At 43.2% G+C, this 14,849-nt stretch overlaps 2 protein-coding genes across 2 annotated transcripts in view; one reads left to right on the top strand and one right to left on the bottom strand.

The window, feature by feature from the left end:
• The window catches only part of LOC142575488 (uncharacterized), a 164,073-nt gene that overhangs the window by 21,944 nt on the left and 127,280 nt on the right, over positions 1-14,849 (top strand). The gene's annotated exons all lie outside the window — the stretch shown is intronic.
• On the bottom strand, positions 31-14,792 carry LOC142574495 (uncharacterized). Its single transcript, XM_075683558.1, has 5 exons — positions 12,261-14,792; positions 11,758-11,849; positions 5,475-5,835; positions 722-802; positions 31-56 (listed from the first exon to the last, which is right to left on the bottom strand). Exons 1-5 carry the CDS (start codon positions 12,442-12,444, stop codon positions 31-33), a joined length of 744 nt encoding a protein of 247 aa, XP_075539673.1. The 5' UTR covers positions 12,445-14,792.

Genomic DNA, 14,849 nt, shown 5'->3' with positions numbered 1-14,849 from the left:
GAATGCACAAGTTCGATGTGGTACTATTATTCAGTCAAGCTGTTTCAGGACAAAGCCTGTCCACACCACATTGCACAGCCAGATTGGAGAACATGAGCACAAGTGCACATTCCAGCCAGTGTTGTACATGCAGCAAATGCTGCATATATGCATTACAGTTACATGTTGCTGCGTCTGCTACATAGCGTAGATACTGCGGCTGCCCCAGGGTACTGCAATGAGCCCACTAGCTGAGCTCACTGCAGCTCGCGGAGCACAAGTGCACTTGGCATTTGCAGTGCATGGCATTGAAGGAGCACAAGGAATACGAAGGGGATTAACGGTGAATTTGAATGCCAATAAGTCCACTTCTACTGAATGCATTGAAGCACTCTTTGAATGCGAGGTATTTATGAAATAGACTATATTAACTTCAAGCTCATTTCCCAAGTTCTATACAAAATTTTTCACGGTCTCTTTAACAGTACACATGCACAGGATATAAAATAAGGCTGAATGATGCTTTGAAAATGTAATCATTGCATGCTATACAAGCACTCCAGTTGGAATGTTATAGTCCAATATGATGATACATAATGGCCCTTATGCTACATCAAATACAGAAAAAAAATGCTTTCTTGAATCATTCTTTCTTCTTTTTTCAATACACTTTACTGCGGAATACAAAATAGTGCTTCTAATGAAGATTAAACTAGAACACACAGCAGAAGATAGAACTTGCCTCCAATGTTCGAAGGGGTGACAGGGTCCGGCTGCGCCCGTACTGACACATCGAACGATGTGGCATAGACAACTCTGCTTTCTGAAAGGTTTTTGAAGGAGGCATCTGAGCTGTCAACAATTTACCAGCACCTGAATGTCATAACTTATCATGACTGGCACCAGTAAATGACAAATGATAACTTCTATATGAAATAGTATGTACTCCACAAAGACATATAATGTTTAATTAGCCCATTGACAAGAAAGCACAAGTCAAAAACAGAGAATGGAGTAGAAAACTAAGACAACATAGCAACAGATGCTGCCAGCTGTTCCTGCTTGTCGTTTCGCCAATGCTAGCAATGAACACAAACATTTCTCCTAGTGCAACTTTTGCGTTTGGGAAGCCCAGTTGATCCCTTATGTTTCTTTGTTTAAGCAGTGTTGATATGAGTCAAGGAAATAACAGATGTCTGCAGAGCAATAATCTCCAATAACACTGACTGTGCTTGCACAACAGTGTCAAAATACATTAGAAGTTCTTACACTGAAGTGGTGGTAACACAAACATTTCTAGCATTTGTAGCAATGAGCATTAAAGGGAAGATGAAAGGTTTTCCAGAAAAAATGAGTGAACATCTGTACATAATAGTTTTCAACCCTCCGAATTCGAATATCGTATCGAAATTGAGCGAAAGAAAGCGCAAATATATTTTATTTCGACGAAAAGTGCAGCAGCGGACACGCCGAGCTCGCGCGTCTCGTTTCCGCCTGTGATTGGTCGGGCGCCTCGTGACGTCAACACTAGTGTTCGTCCGAACCAACCGCTGCCGCTACACATGAAGCGCGGTGCCAGGTAGTTTGGTGCTGTTTTTCTGAGATGGTAATGGAAAATTTAGAGAGACTGCGTTTTTCTGAGGAGTTCGGCGTTACTCCCTACATGTACGAGCCGATTGCGAAGAGCCGGCCTCTCAAAGAAGCAAACGATGCTGGTGCGAGCAGTGCTTTCGACGCGAACGAATGCGAAGTCTTGGGATCTCCTCGTGTTGGAAATGCTCTTTGGCGAGTATGTTTTTTTGCAAAGCGATCTAGTGATCTCGCCAATCTTTCGCCGATCTAGTGAGCTCGTTTCCGGTCAAACAACTGTAGTGTTGTGTTCCTGCATGCCTCCTCGTGGAACGTAAGCGGGGATGCGATCGTCGGCATTTGCGCGCTGTCCAAAGCTGTCGGCAATCTACAAAGACGGTTTAAATGCGTGAAAAGCTTCCTGGTTCATGCAGTACGTGTAGTGACTTTCATCTGTGCACCATCCGCACACTACTCGTAACCGAAGTCGTAAAGGCGGCGAATTCCGTCGGCTACGTGAGACGGTCGGTTTCTCGCTGTGCGCGAGAGAAGGGGGGAGTGTAGCGTCCTGGCGTGCGCCGGCTTTCCAGCACATGCAAACTCTACATTTGCACTGCGTTATGGTAGCTGCATGCAGGCTGTTTTACAACACACGTGCAAATAGAAAATTAGCGGCGCTTTGCAACGAAACCTGCATCAAGGGCGGGAGATAAACATGCACCTTCCGTTCAGCGTGCTAACACGAAGGAGCTCGCAGTAAATCAAAATCCAGGTTTGGGCGAGTTCGTGTATTCATAAGGCCTTCCAACACCAGTTATCATCAGTCAGTCCGCACTCGTGCCGTCTTTGTTTTTGTTGCTCCGATCTTTTCGCGCTGCGTTTAGAAAGCCTGCTAGTGGCAAGTTGTCCTCTCTCATTCTGTGGCCATATGCAGCAACTGCACAGGCCGAATTGCAGGGCTGGCCGTATACGTATGTATCAAGCTAAGGTGCACTTGGTAATTTGACACTAGTTCTTTGCATGTGTTCATGAGTGCAAATGCTTCTTTGGTAGTCTTTGATGGCATTTGGAAGACAACATCGTCGCGGCAGCTGGTGTTCGTGCAACCGTAGGCTGCACAGAAAGCCAGCATGATCGGCCCACCACTTCAGTTGATGCTGCGCATGTTGACTACCACTCTACATACACGCAGACGCACCAACAAAGGAATGCAGGGTCGATCGAAGCAGATTACGATGGCACGCATGCACAAACAAGCACGGTCAGGCACGGTCGCGGAGGCTGCGAAGGAACAGAACACTAGTGTTGTCACAACACCGTGGTTTCCGGTCTCCGCTCGCATTGTCAGCGTCAGCAGCAGCACGCGGCATACGACGGGGAGCGGAGCTACAGCGCAATTTTAACTGACGATTATGTCGCTCCTAATTGAAAAAAAAAAAAAATTTTACCTACATGGTTTATAAGGTTCCCGCAACCGTATATGAGTGTCCTATTGAATTCGACAGATTCTTAAGCTTCCCTTTAAAGCTCAAAACAATTTCACTTTTTATCTTAGCATAGTTTGTTTCATGGAGGCAAAGTTTCTGGCCAGAAAATATGAATACTTCATAATTCAAACAAATTTGCCCCTACATTGCCTTTTTGGTGTAAGTGCAATGCTTTGAAAAGTACATTCTTAACTGAGGCACTTATTTATTGCAGTTCATCTGCATGCTTTTTCTCTGCAAAGGCACCAGCTCTAGTTGATATATTTTCACAACCACTTGCAATTCCCTTTATGAGACACCAAGAAAACTGAAGAAAACAATTTGTACTTTTCCTTTCATTCAGATTTTCACTTGGGGAACAAACAATGAAACAAATTAGCCTTGAAAAGGCAATGATCTCTGCAAATGCCAACAAGCTCGACTTCTGTGTACAGAGCATGGCTGGTGCAACATGTGCATAGCAGATGCACCAAATTTCACAGCTATACTACAAATTTGCTGCATTTAGCTTCTTTGTAGAAGGCATATCGCTTTACCATTGTGCTCTGTATTGTTCATCTATCTAGCACTCTAAACAAGAGGTTCACAGAAAGATTAAGTCGTAAGAAGAAACTTTAACTTGTGGCCAACACCAAGTTCTTTATTGAAATAATGCAAAATGCAAATACGTTTTCATAAAACATCTGCTCGACCAATTGTAATAAAATTCGCTGCACTTAAGAGAGTTAAATTCTAATGATTAAGAAATTTTGATTTAGGAATATAATGTGAAAAATATTTCCAACAACAGAAGCACGAACTTTACAAATCCATAACTCAGCACCAAAAGCAGACATCACAGTTCTGTAAACTTCATCCATTAGAGCCATCTAAATCAGACAAATTTATTAAGATTTTACAGTCTATATGAATTGGTTAAATGTTTACAGGGGTTCTGCAAAAGTCCAACCCATAAATTAAAGGCACATAATAAATCAACCTTGTCCCATTTATATGTCATAAGGTGAAATTTACAGAATTGTGAAATGGTTTTTTTGTTGTCGAGTTACAAAGTTGTAAGCTTGATAGTCTCATTTTCTGAAATTCTGCAATTTTTAACAATTCATATGAAAAATTGATGGCCTAATAAAAATACCCTTGCTGCAGTCCCTAGATAAACGTTTCTTATTAAATGCAGTAAACCTAATCAAACTTGAAGCAGTGGTTACCGAGAAAAATGATTTTTCTGTTCCTATGCATTTTGAAGCCACATACATAAACTTCCACTATCATTAACAGCATTCAAACAACAGATGTCTCAGGCTGGAGACGATGCTTCAAGAATGGATAAGAGCTCTTGTCCGACTTTTGTTGATCACATAGCAAAAGGATCTCAAGCATTTCCTACGTGTTTCCACTTAACCAAAATTCCAAACATTGCTTCAGTGCTTCTTGCTGCATTAGCATGATCAGATGGCAGTAACAATGCTAGGCTCACAAAGGTTCCTAGAATTTGCAGGACTGTCCCGAATATCAATTACAATTTCTGCGTTCCAACTTTCCCTTAGGAGTGAGCACTAGGTCCACATTGAGGTTTGACGATACTGCTGGGGGGGGGGGGGGGGGTATTCTCTAAGTGTCCACTTAGGGGACATGTCCGTTTTGTCTGCTGCAGAAGTTCCGATTGGCTGGGCTGGGCTATGCATCAGAAGGAGACAGGCGACCCCTGGCCAATCAGAACTTCAGCAGCAGAAGAAATGGACGTGTCCAATAGGTGGACACTTACAGAATATCTCCCCCCAGGTCACTCTATGCACAATGAAAGTCCTCCAAATTGCTCAAGCCTGCCTTTTTTTAAAAGTATTTTTCAGGAATGTCACAATGGAAAGAATATTTCATAGAAAAATCAAATGAGTGCAAAACTACCAATGGTAGAGTCTGTCATGACTAATTTCCACCTAAAATGCATTATTTTACACTTTACAGCATGGTCCAGTCTTGAAAGCAGTAAAGTTGGTGCAATGTCATGTACTGCTACCAAACTCCATATGTAAATATTCATTTCTAAGCCATGTCTGCCATCCTGAGCTGCCCATTCTACTTCGCACCCAACACCAGGCTTTACCAAGTCAAGTGGCCTAGTCGATAGGCCTTTTCTAATACACTCAATCCTGAGCACATGGCAGATTGACCTTCCTCAGGACAATATGCCACCAGACAGCTGCAACCAGTAAAGCACGAAAAACAATAATACAGGGAAAATATAACTGAAGTGAACCAGGCAACACAGACAGGAACCAATAGCCTCAACTAAACCAGAAATATGAAATATCCTGCATTTGTTTACACTGTATGTCACATGGGGCCCTAAACATTTTTATGGGATCAACTTCATACTTGGCGTGCGAATTTCCCAACAGTACAGTAATGATCCAAAATTCAAGAAATGAAAACACTCACCACTTTGAAAAAGCTTGTAACAGAGTGTCTTTTGCAGCTCCATGTTCCTGGCACGAAGCTGCCGCACTTCTTCATTCAGCTCCTTGTAGTGCTCCTCGGCACATATGCAAGTGCCTCTTGGCAAGGCACTGCCTTGATCCTCAGGAACCTGCTGCGCCGAGGAGACTACTTGAGCATTTTCAGTGAACTGGGCGCGCAAGCTGTCCAGCTCATTTTGCACAGCTTGCAGCTGCAGCTGTAAAGCTGCATATGCACTCCTCGGGACAAAGTCAGACTCATCGTCCTGCAGGACTTCGTCCGCCAGCTGCAGCTCCGACCTCTCGCGTACTTGAGTCCTTAACTTCTTTTGGGACTGCTCCACCTGCAGTTCAATAAGGCACAATAGATGCCCTGGCAAAATGAACGCACACCACTTTCTGCACAGAATGTAACAGTTAAGTGTAATGCAGCACGACTTTATTTACCTACATACTGCAGAATAAAAGTAAAACACAAACAAAGCTATATACAATAACCAACTCAATGTGAAAAGCAATAAAAACAAAGCTGAAATGATATTTCTGCAGATGTGGTGCAGATGTTGTTACACTCACAAACAAAAGAAAGCTAGAATTTGCATTCCATATTTCTGCTGCATGCTAGTTAAAGGTGCTCATATTATGATGACGACTTGGGATTTCTATGGTACACTCATAACACCAATAATAACTAACCAATTCACATACAATAGGTGTTTCCATTACTATACAAGAATTTTGTTTAAACCGTGTGTGGCAGATAGCAAAGTTGTAGTCCATGAACCCGATTGCTCACAACGACTGCCAGAATGGGCACGACACAAAATAATTTCTGCCAATCATTGAGGGCTACCGGCAGATTCGGAATAAACAGAGTGAGCATGCTATTGGGTGATGACTTCGAAAAGGCACTTCATAATATATTTTACATAATGTATATGATATATTGTACAAACTTGGTTTTATGTTTGCTCTAATGATGTTTGCCGTTCTTTATACTGATTTTGATTATATTTTCATCCCTCTCAGCCAGGACCAAAAGCAAGGTTCGCAGTATTGTGTAAATAAAGAACTTTGAGGATGCCTAAACTTCGCTTTTAAGAGTGGAGCATGATAGTTTTACATTAGCCGATTCCAAATTCAACTTGCAACTTACCTCATGTCATCCCCCAGCTAACTTTCTGCCATTCTCAAATGTGCTTCCCTTCCTTTGGCACCCATTCTGCAACTCTGATGGTCCACCGGGTATCTGCCCTACGCATTACGTCGCCAGCCCAGCTACACCTATTTTTACAGCACAGCCTTAGAACAGCGAGATGTAGATGACACAGAGGTAACGAATGAGACCGTAACTAGGCTTGCTTCAGAAGCAGCAATTGAAGTGGGAGGCAACGCACCAAAGCAATCAGTAGGTGAGCTCTCCCAAGCAGTGAAGGACCTAATAAAAGAATGACAAAGAATGAAACAGTTCAACTCAAGAGATCAGATAGAATTTGTGGAATTGTCAAGACTGATCAACAAGGAGAAAATAAAGCATATTCGAAATTATAACGTAACAAAGGCTGAAGAAGCCGTAAGAAGTGGACGCAGCCTGAAATCAGTGAGAAGGAAACTTGGCATAGGACAAACAAAGTTGTATGCAATTAAAGATAAGCAGGGTAATATCATCAGCAATATAGAAGATATAGTAAATGCAGCGGAAGAATTCTATACTGCCCTATACAATACCCAGAGCAGCCAGGATATCTCCATTGAAAGTAGTAATGAACAGGTTACAAGGCTCCTTCTATAACTTGCAAGGAAGTTAGAAGGGCCTTTCAAGGCATGAAACGGGGGAAAAGTGGCAGTAGAAGATTGAATAACAGTTCATTTAATCAAAATGGAGGAGACATGCTTGAAAAGTTTGTGGCCCTTTATACGAAATGTCTCACAACTTCAAGAGTCCCAGAGAACTGGAAGAATGCCAACATTCTACTAATCCACAAAAAGGAGACGTTAAAGAATTGGAAAATTACAGGCCCATTAGCTTACTTATTATATAAAATATTTACCAAAACAATCACCAATAGAATAAGGGCAATATTGGACTTCAGTCAACCAAGGCAATAGGCTGGCTTCAGGAAGGGATCCTGTACAATGGATCACATCCATGTAATCAATCAGGTAATCGAGAAACCTGCAGATTAGTCAGCCTCTCTACATGGCTTTCATAGAATACGAAGAGGCACTTGATTCGGTAGAGATACCAGAAGTCATAGAGGCATTACTTAATCAAGGTTTAGAGCAGGCTTACATAAATATCTTGGAAAATATCTACAAAGATTCCACAGCTACCCTAATTCTCCACAAGAGTAGGAAGATACCTATAAAGAAAGGGGTCAGAAAAGGCGACACAATCTCTCCAATGATATTCATTGCATGCTTGGAAGAAGTGTTCAAGCTAGTAAATTGGGACCACTTAGGAGTAAGGATCAACGGCGAACATCTCGGCAACCTTCGGTTCGCAGATGACATTGTCCTGTTCAGCAACACTGGGGACGTGTTACAACAAATGATTGAGCACCTTAACAGAGAGTTTGCAAGAGTGGGGTTGAAAATTAATATTCAGAAAACAAAGATAATCATCAATAGCCTGGCAAGGGAACAAGATTTCAGTATCGCCAGTCAGCCTGTAGAGTCCGCGAAGGAATATGTTTACCTAGGACTCACAGGGGACCCCAATCATGAGAAAGAAATTCATAGAACAATAAATTTGCGGTAGAGTGTATACGGCCGACATACTCAAATTCTTACTGGAAGCTTACCATTATCACTAAAAAGAAAGATGTACAATCAGTGCATTCTACTGGTGCTAACATATAGGGCAGAAACTTGGAGACTGACAAAGAAGCTCGAAAAGAAGTTAAGGACCGCACAAAGAGCGATGGAACAAAGAATTATAGGTGTAGCGTTAAGAGACAGGAAAACAGCAGTGTGGATCAGAGAGCAAACGGGCACAGCCAATATTTTAATTGACATTAAGAGAAAAAAAAAGGAGCTGGCTGGGGCATGTAATGTATTCGCAACTTTCACCGCCTATAGGTGGCGCTACTCGAAATTCAATATGGCTGTCGTTAAGGGGATCGTGCAGACGCCACCGGCTATTGTACACGCTGCATCGGATCGCATAGTGTTTCCGGCCGCAGCGTGGTATTGTCATGTCTTCATTTCAAAGACCACTGACTCTGGGATGTATTATGACCCACATTGGGGGTTCAGAAACGCGTGTTCGGTGACTGGTTGAAGGTGAAGAAGTGTTGAACACAGGACACATCGTTTGCTGCGGCTTGAAAGAATGCACAGTCTCGTAGTACACCGTCCAAGGAATGTGCCTGCAAACATCACAAGTGCGGCAGAAACCGCACGAGCTGTGGCTCGAATTTAGGAGCGACGAAACCATAAAAATGGGTACATGTGCTATTTACTGGCTTTGTATTTTTTTTTTCTTTAGAGTCCCTCGCCGAATAGGCTTCAGTGGCCGCACTTCAAGAAATTAAAACAGCTCACTGCGTTTACTGCAGAGGCGTGAGCGGGCCCCAACGCTCCGTGAAAATGAATTGCTTGCTGCTGGTACGTGTGGCATGGTATACGTGTACTACATATTCGGTCGTCCACTCTTAGTTTGAACACGCGAGCACATGGCTGCGCCCTTCAGCCTGCAAGTGCGTCTGACACATGTGCGTTTCCAGGCAGACAGGTTTATGCGTAAAGGGACCACGAGTTGCTGCTTCACGTCGTCTGCATTTTTGCTACGATGCGCGGCTGTGAGCACCGCTACACGTTAAGAGGGGCCCCGTGTACTGCCACGGCTTCGGTGTCCGAACCCTTGCCTCGCGTTGCCTGGCAAACTATGCTGCCTTTATGCACTAGTAAACAAAGGGTATTCGCTCGCATTCATTTGCTAAAGCATCGTCTATGCAGTCGTACAGCACATGGCAAACGTTTAATGATGCCGAAAAGCTGATTTCATCGCCGTAGGATCATTACATCGATTTGGTCATTCTCCGATGAACCGTAGAACTCGATTCGCCTGCCCACACCCCAAAAGTGGTTCTTCCAGTACTTACATGAATATTTTTTTGGAGCCCAGATGCAAAAAGCCGCAAAGAAAATACTGCACGAAGGCAGCACGAAAGGAAAAAAGATAAGCAATGAAACGGGAGAAAGCGCAATACGTCACGTTTATTCACATAACATGAAGAGTGCCTGTCCTGCATTGGCGCAAAATTTTTTTTTCTTACAGGGCCACTGCTCTTGCAAAGCAGGCAAGCAAGCAGGCAACACAGGCTGTGAGCCGTACCTGATTGTGCATATCCTCACCAACCAGCATGCACAAAAGTTTGAGGAACTTCTCTTCTATGAAGTCGCATTCAGAGACTGGGACAAGTTAAGAATTTACAGAGCTGATACGAACCATTTGAGTGCTCAGCTAGCAAAATTTTATAAGGACATGTTTGCTGTGAGCTCAGCACAAGCAGTTAGAATTTGTGCCGAGACTGCTGGGTAAAATAATACACAGTGGCAAAGAGAGCAAATGCTCAGAATAACAGGAAGCAAGTGCCACACGTTGTAGATTTGCGCCATCACCAACAAACAGCTGGCAAAACAAAATTGAAAAACTGCTGACGCAAAACTTCCAAGGAAACGACGCCACGAGATATGGCAAGGCGTGCGAGAAGCCAGCTCTCGAAGAGTATGCACTTAACACATTGTTTTTGTGACAGGCTTCCCAATGCGCAATTTCACTGCGCACTCCTTTTTCATTGGTTCCTCGCAAGGAAACGAGTGAAGGCTTACCTCGCCTTTGACTGCACGGCATGTGCACTGAGGCACACAGCACATTTTGTTGCTTTTGTACGTCTTGCCCATTTCATCAAACACGTAACCCGTCAAAACAGTATCACTGCGAAAGGCAACCTGTGCCTCAGCTGCGTAGATGACTGCAGAGCTCTGAAATACCGCTGTAAAAAGGGACCCCAGTCAAATACAAAACAAAGGCTCCAGCGCACCACACTAACTGAACACGGGCGACGCGGCTACGAAACGCGGGCATCCCCTCGTTGAGGCTTACGACGGCTGCCGCATGGCGTCGCTACCATCTGTGAAAGTTGCGAATAGGTTAGATAACCGGTGGACCATTAGGGTTACAAAATGGGTGCCAAGAAAAGGGAAATGCAGTCGAGGACGGCAAAAGACTAGGTGGGGTAATGAAATTAAGAAATTCGCAGGTGCAAGTTGGAATCGGTTAGCACAGCACAGGGGCCAATTAGAGATCGGAGAGAGAGGCCTTCATCCTGCAGTGGACTTAAAGTAGGTTAATGATGATGATGTATACACATATAGATAAAGCACTTTACATGTTACTGAAACTTGCAGCACAGATTCAACCACAACTGTTTTAAGATGCATGTGGCGCATCTTAAATATCATTATTTTAATCACTGCTTTTGCTTTTGATATACCTGTGCATGCAGCAGCTTATGTGGGAGAACTTGCATGGACTAGAACATGAAACCTTTTTTACTATTTAGACAACTATTTGGTAATATGGAGTATGTTATGCATGCACAATGCTATATATAAGGCTTCAATTACAAAAAGGCTTGCAGTTTACATAGTAAAATTATTCTGTGAAGGCTTTGTACTGTGACCTACCATGAAAAAATTTCTGATCTCAGCTGCCAAAGTAACTAAAACATTATTAAGAATAAAATTGTGTTTGCATTCTGTTCTTTCTCCTGCAGACATCACAAGATTTTGAATCAGTTATAAGTTCAGAGTGGGCACTCCACCCTCTCGCTTTCATCGCATTTGTCTCTTCTAGCTGTTTCTTTTGTCACCATGCAAACTTGCCCAACTGTCTGCTTTTGCCTTATCAGCACACTGTTGTCTTAGAGGCGATGTGAAGCTTTTGAAATTGACTTGCAGTACATCTACAGTGTGTTATGAAGGTGGAAAGTGCTTGGTTTAAGTGAATGGTGGTGCATCACTTACTGACTTATTCCACTATCACTAATTAGCACGCGGAATGCTTGCAGGTGTTCCTAAAAATTTTTTACCATTCTTTTCGCTGTAGTATGTGTGATGCAATCACATTGACTTCCGTGCAGGTTGGACATCACTGTCATTACTTTTTGAAGACGTAAGGCAGTTCAGCACATAATATTAAGTGCTCTAGCCTTCTGCCTTGCATGCAGCAAATGCAATTATCAACAAGGCATTATTACCTTTTCTTTGCTCCTTTTTCGCCCTTTTGGCAAGTCCACCAAAACCTTCCTGGGGCGCTTCTCCATGTAGGCCTGCATCTCCTCCATCGATTCTGCAGATAATATAACGTTGTGGGATGCAACCCAAACACACGCAGACACAAATATCCTACAAGGCCTACTTGCATAATGTTCCTGCAAGCACGACAACGCCGTTACAATCCAAGGAAAGACGCCGCCTTTTGGAGACTCTACAGCCGTTTTGAAGCACGCCTACATGAAATGCTCATGGTGCAATCATTGTGCGATAGCGTATATTGAAAATTAAAGACTCCAAGTGAATGCACATACAGGTAATGCTACCGCCACTTTCGAGGCGTAACACACATTGTGTGAAAAGGTCTAGATAAGCTGCTTCCCGACTTAAGTTATGTCACTACGGCCGCTGCCTATACACAACGCACGCTCTTCGATCCATGACATCACTACGAAAGGGTACGAATGGAGCTTGACGTGTCACTTACCAGTGAGATGCAGGATTCGCGCTTCATAGAAGTCGCCGTCTGTGTTGTCGTCTCCAGGCCAGTAAACGCTGTAAGGTTTGGTTGGCTGGAAATCGGCAACGTTCTTGGGCTTGAAGTCGCTTATGGCGCAGTGCTTGACGACAGCCGTCTTGCCATCGAACTCGTATTGCACGAACGCAAACATTGTCACGCAGCTCAAATCAGTGGCGGCAAGCTAGGAGGCACGGGCGAACCAAGCGAACTGTCACTGAGAGAGTAGCACTTGTCAGATCCACGTGTTCACGTTATACCACGTGCTTGAGATGTGACGTCCTATGGACGACATTACCCAATGTCATGTGATCCAAGGCGCGAACATACGAAAGTGCCACACTGCTTTCGTGCTAGTGTAGCTGTTTGCGGGACGCACAATAGAGCCTTTTCATTCAAAACGCGTGCTAAATAATGTGAAACAGGTGTCCCCACTAAATGAGCCACCATGATGCCGTTATAAGGTTAGGAAATGTTGGCTGCACTTTTTTAATCTTTCTTTTTTAATGCAGACTTTCGTTACATCTGCGTCAAAAGTTAATTTTGCACAACGAACGGGAAGTTTCCGAGAATTACATGCAAGATAGATTAAAACGGCAAGGTGAGTGGGTGTAATAAAAGCGAGATGAATTTCTTTTCTAAATTCGGTATTCGTATCATATTGCATAACGGGTCACTCTGTATATATGGCATTGTATATATCCCATGATTTTCTTATACATTTAAGTTTATCTCAATTGACAACAGCGACAATAGCTAATAATAATAGGGAAAATGCAATTATTCTGTGGAAGTGCAATTGCCACGTCGTGAAATTACTCCTTTGAAAGTTGGCAGTGAACACTTTTTAGGGCGCTGCACGTGTACACTGATGCAGCTGGACACAAAAGTGAAGACAACTTTTATGCTTGGCACACATTTGCAGTCACAACTTGCTTGCTCTTTTCTGCATTATATCACTTTTGGTAAGCTACATGGTGTTTCGATCGTGAATCCTCGAAATATTTTAATTGTGAAGCGTGCAGCGCTTGAAGCACGATTGACTGTCGACCTACGCTGCGTTGGATGCGCCCGGTTACCATCCTCAAACACATCTTTTCTTCCTGCTTCCCTTCCTTTCTTTCTTGTTCCTGCGTTTTTTCTTATTTTTTTTTAATTTCCTTAATTACTATTGCGGTCTTCTAGTTCGTTGTCCTCCCGAAAAAACCCTGGCTTAATTCCCAGTCCCGTGGTTGTTGTTATAGCGCACGGGCTAGTCTAGCTTCGGGGTTTTGACGGTTGTTAATCTGTAACTTTTCCATATATGGTCATGCACAAGCTTCTACAGCGATTCTTTAAAACTGATGGTAGCGCTAAAAAGGAAGAACACACGGTGAAAAAACGACACGACGACGAGGAAACGCTACTCACAATTGGTTTATTTTTTGAAAAGGGTTCAATATTTAAGAGCTATTCAATATTCTAGAGCGAACAACTAACATTTCAAAAATATGAACCAAGCTTAGTTCTTGCAAGCCAAGAGCAATAATGCATAGTGCTTCATGCTTGAGTGTTTGTACAAAACATGTGAATACTTATGCGTGATACGGAGGTATACAATCCTACGACTTATACAAGTGGACATTCAGGAAGCTGTTTATACAGCGAGATATAGCAATGCATATGCTGCTGTGACGGGCCCGACTCCCCCTATTTCATTAATGATGGAACTTGTGTTGGGAAGGATTGATTATACGAGAGTGCAGCGCTGTAGTTATATGTATGTATTAGAGTGCTGCAACTTATGATGATCGGCAAAAGTGGTGGAAAGCGTTTAGAGCACCCTGCACATGTATCTTGACTTCTGTGATTTCCGCCAACATCGTATAATCTACAGAACGCAGATCAAAAGTCATGTAAAAGAACTATAAAGGATAACTTATAATTTCGGTATAGTGTGCATAATTACACTGATATCCACAAGTGTGCTGAATCGGGCTGGTTCATCCCACGCACGGTGGGAATCAACGTTATGCGAAACATTTGCATGTAGCGGGCTCGTTTTGGATTGCGCAAAGCGTTACCAGGTAAATATTTGTGTAATACGAATAGCTCTTTGTCTGACAGGAGCGTGCGTATTACGACATCAGCAAGACGACGGTGACGACCATCGCGTGACGACGACGGCATGATTTCGACGTGAGCTTATACGACATGCCGATTGTTGGTTTCAACACAGGTATACTAGACGAGCGTAAGAGAGAGAAACGCTAATAAGTGGCCGCATCAGCCTAAGTACAGGGTCCTGAATATTTCGCTGCGCGCGTTCTCAAAAAGGTTTTGTGCTCATCCCTGCACTGTTCTTGCTCAAATTTTGCAGAACGATCGCATTTTTGCATCGAATTCATTTAGTATAACACTTCGCACATTTACTTGTTTGGTTTTTATGAAAAAAAGTGCAAATATACTGCACATATGAGAATGCAAGCTGCTGCCGTCTCTGCGCAAGCATAAACTTGTGTCGCCGCCTGCCGTCAGATGCAGAAAGCACCGTTTCAAGGAGGGCATTCGCCTGTCCCA

The sequence above is a fragment of the Dermacentor variabilis genome, chromosome 3 (assembly GCF_050947875.1).
Source record: "Dermacentor variabilis isolate Ectoservices chromosome 3, ASM5094787v1, whole genome shotgun sequence".
NCBI lineage: Eukaryota > Metazoa > Arthropoda > Arachnida > Ixodida > Ixodidae > Dermacentor > Dermacentor variabilis.
Note: the sequence above shows the minus strand (reverse complement) of the source record. Positions and strands in the feature narration are given on the sequence as shown.

Excerpts from the sequence above, each read along its gene's own strand:
- LOC142574495 (XM_075683558.1), bottom strand. The coding sequence starts at position 12,444 with ATGTTTGCGTTCGTGCAATACGAGTTCGATGGCAAGACGGCTGTCGTC. Across the intron at positions 5,836-11,757 it reads GAAAAAGGAGCAAAGAAAAG|GTGGAGCAGTCCCAAAAGAA; the intron begins GTAATAATGCCT and ends ATTGAACTGCAG. Across the intron at positions 57-721 it reads CACCCCTTCGAACATTGGAG|GCTTTGTCCTGAAACAGCTT; the intron begins GCAAGTTCTATC and ends TGGTGTGGACAG.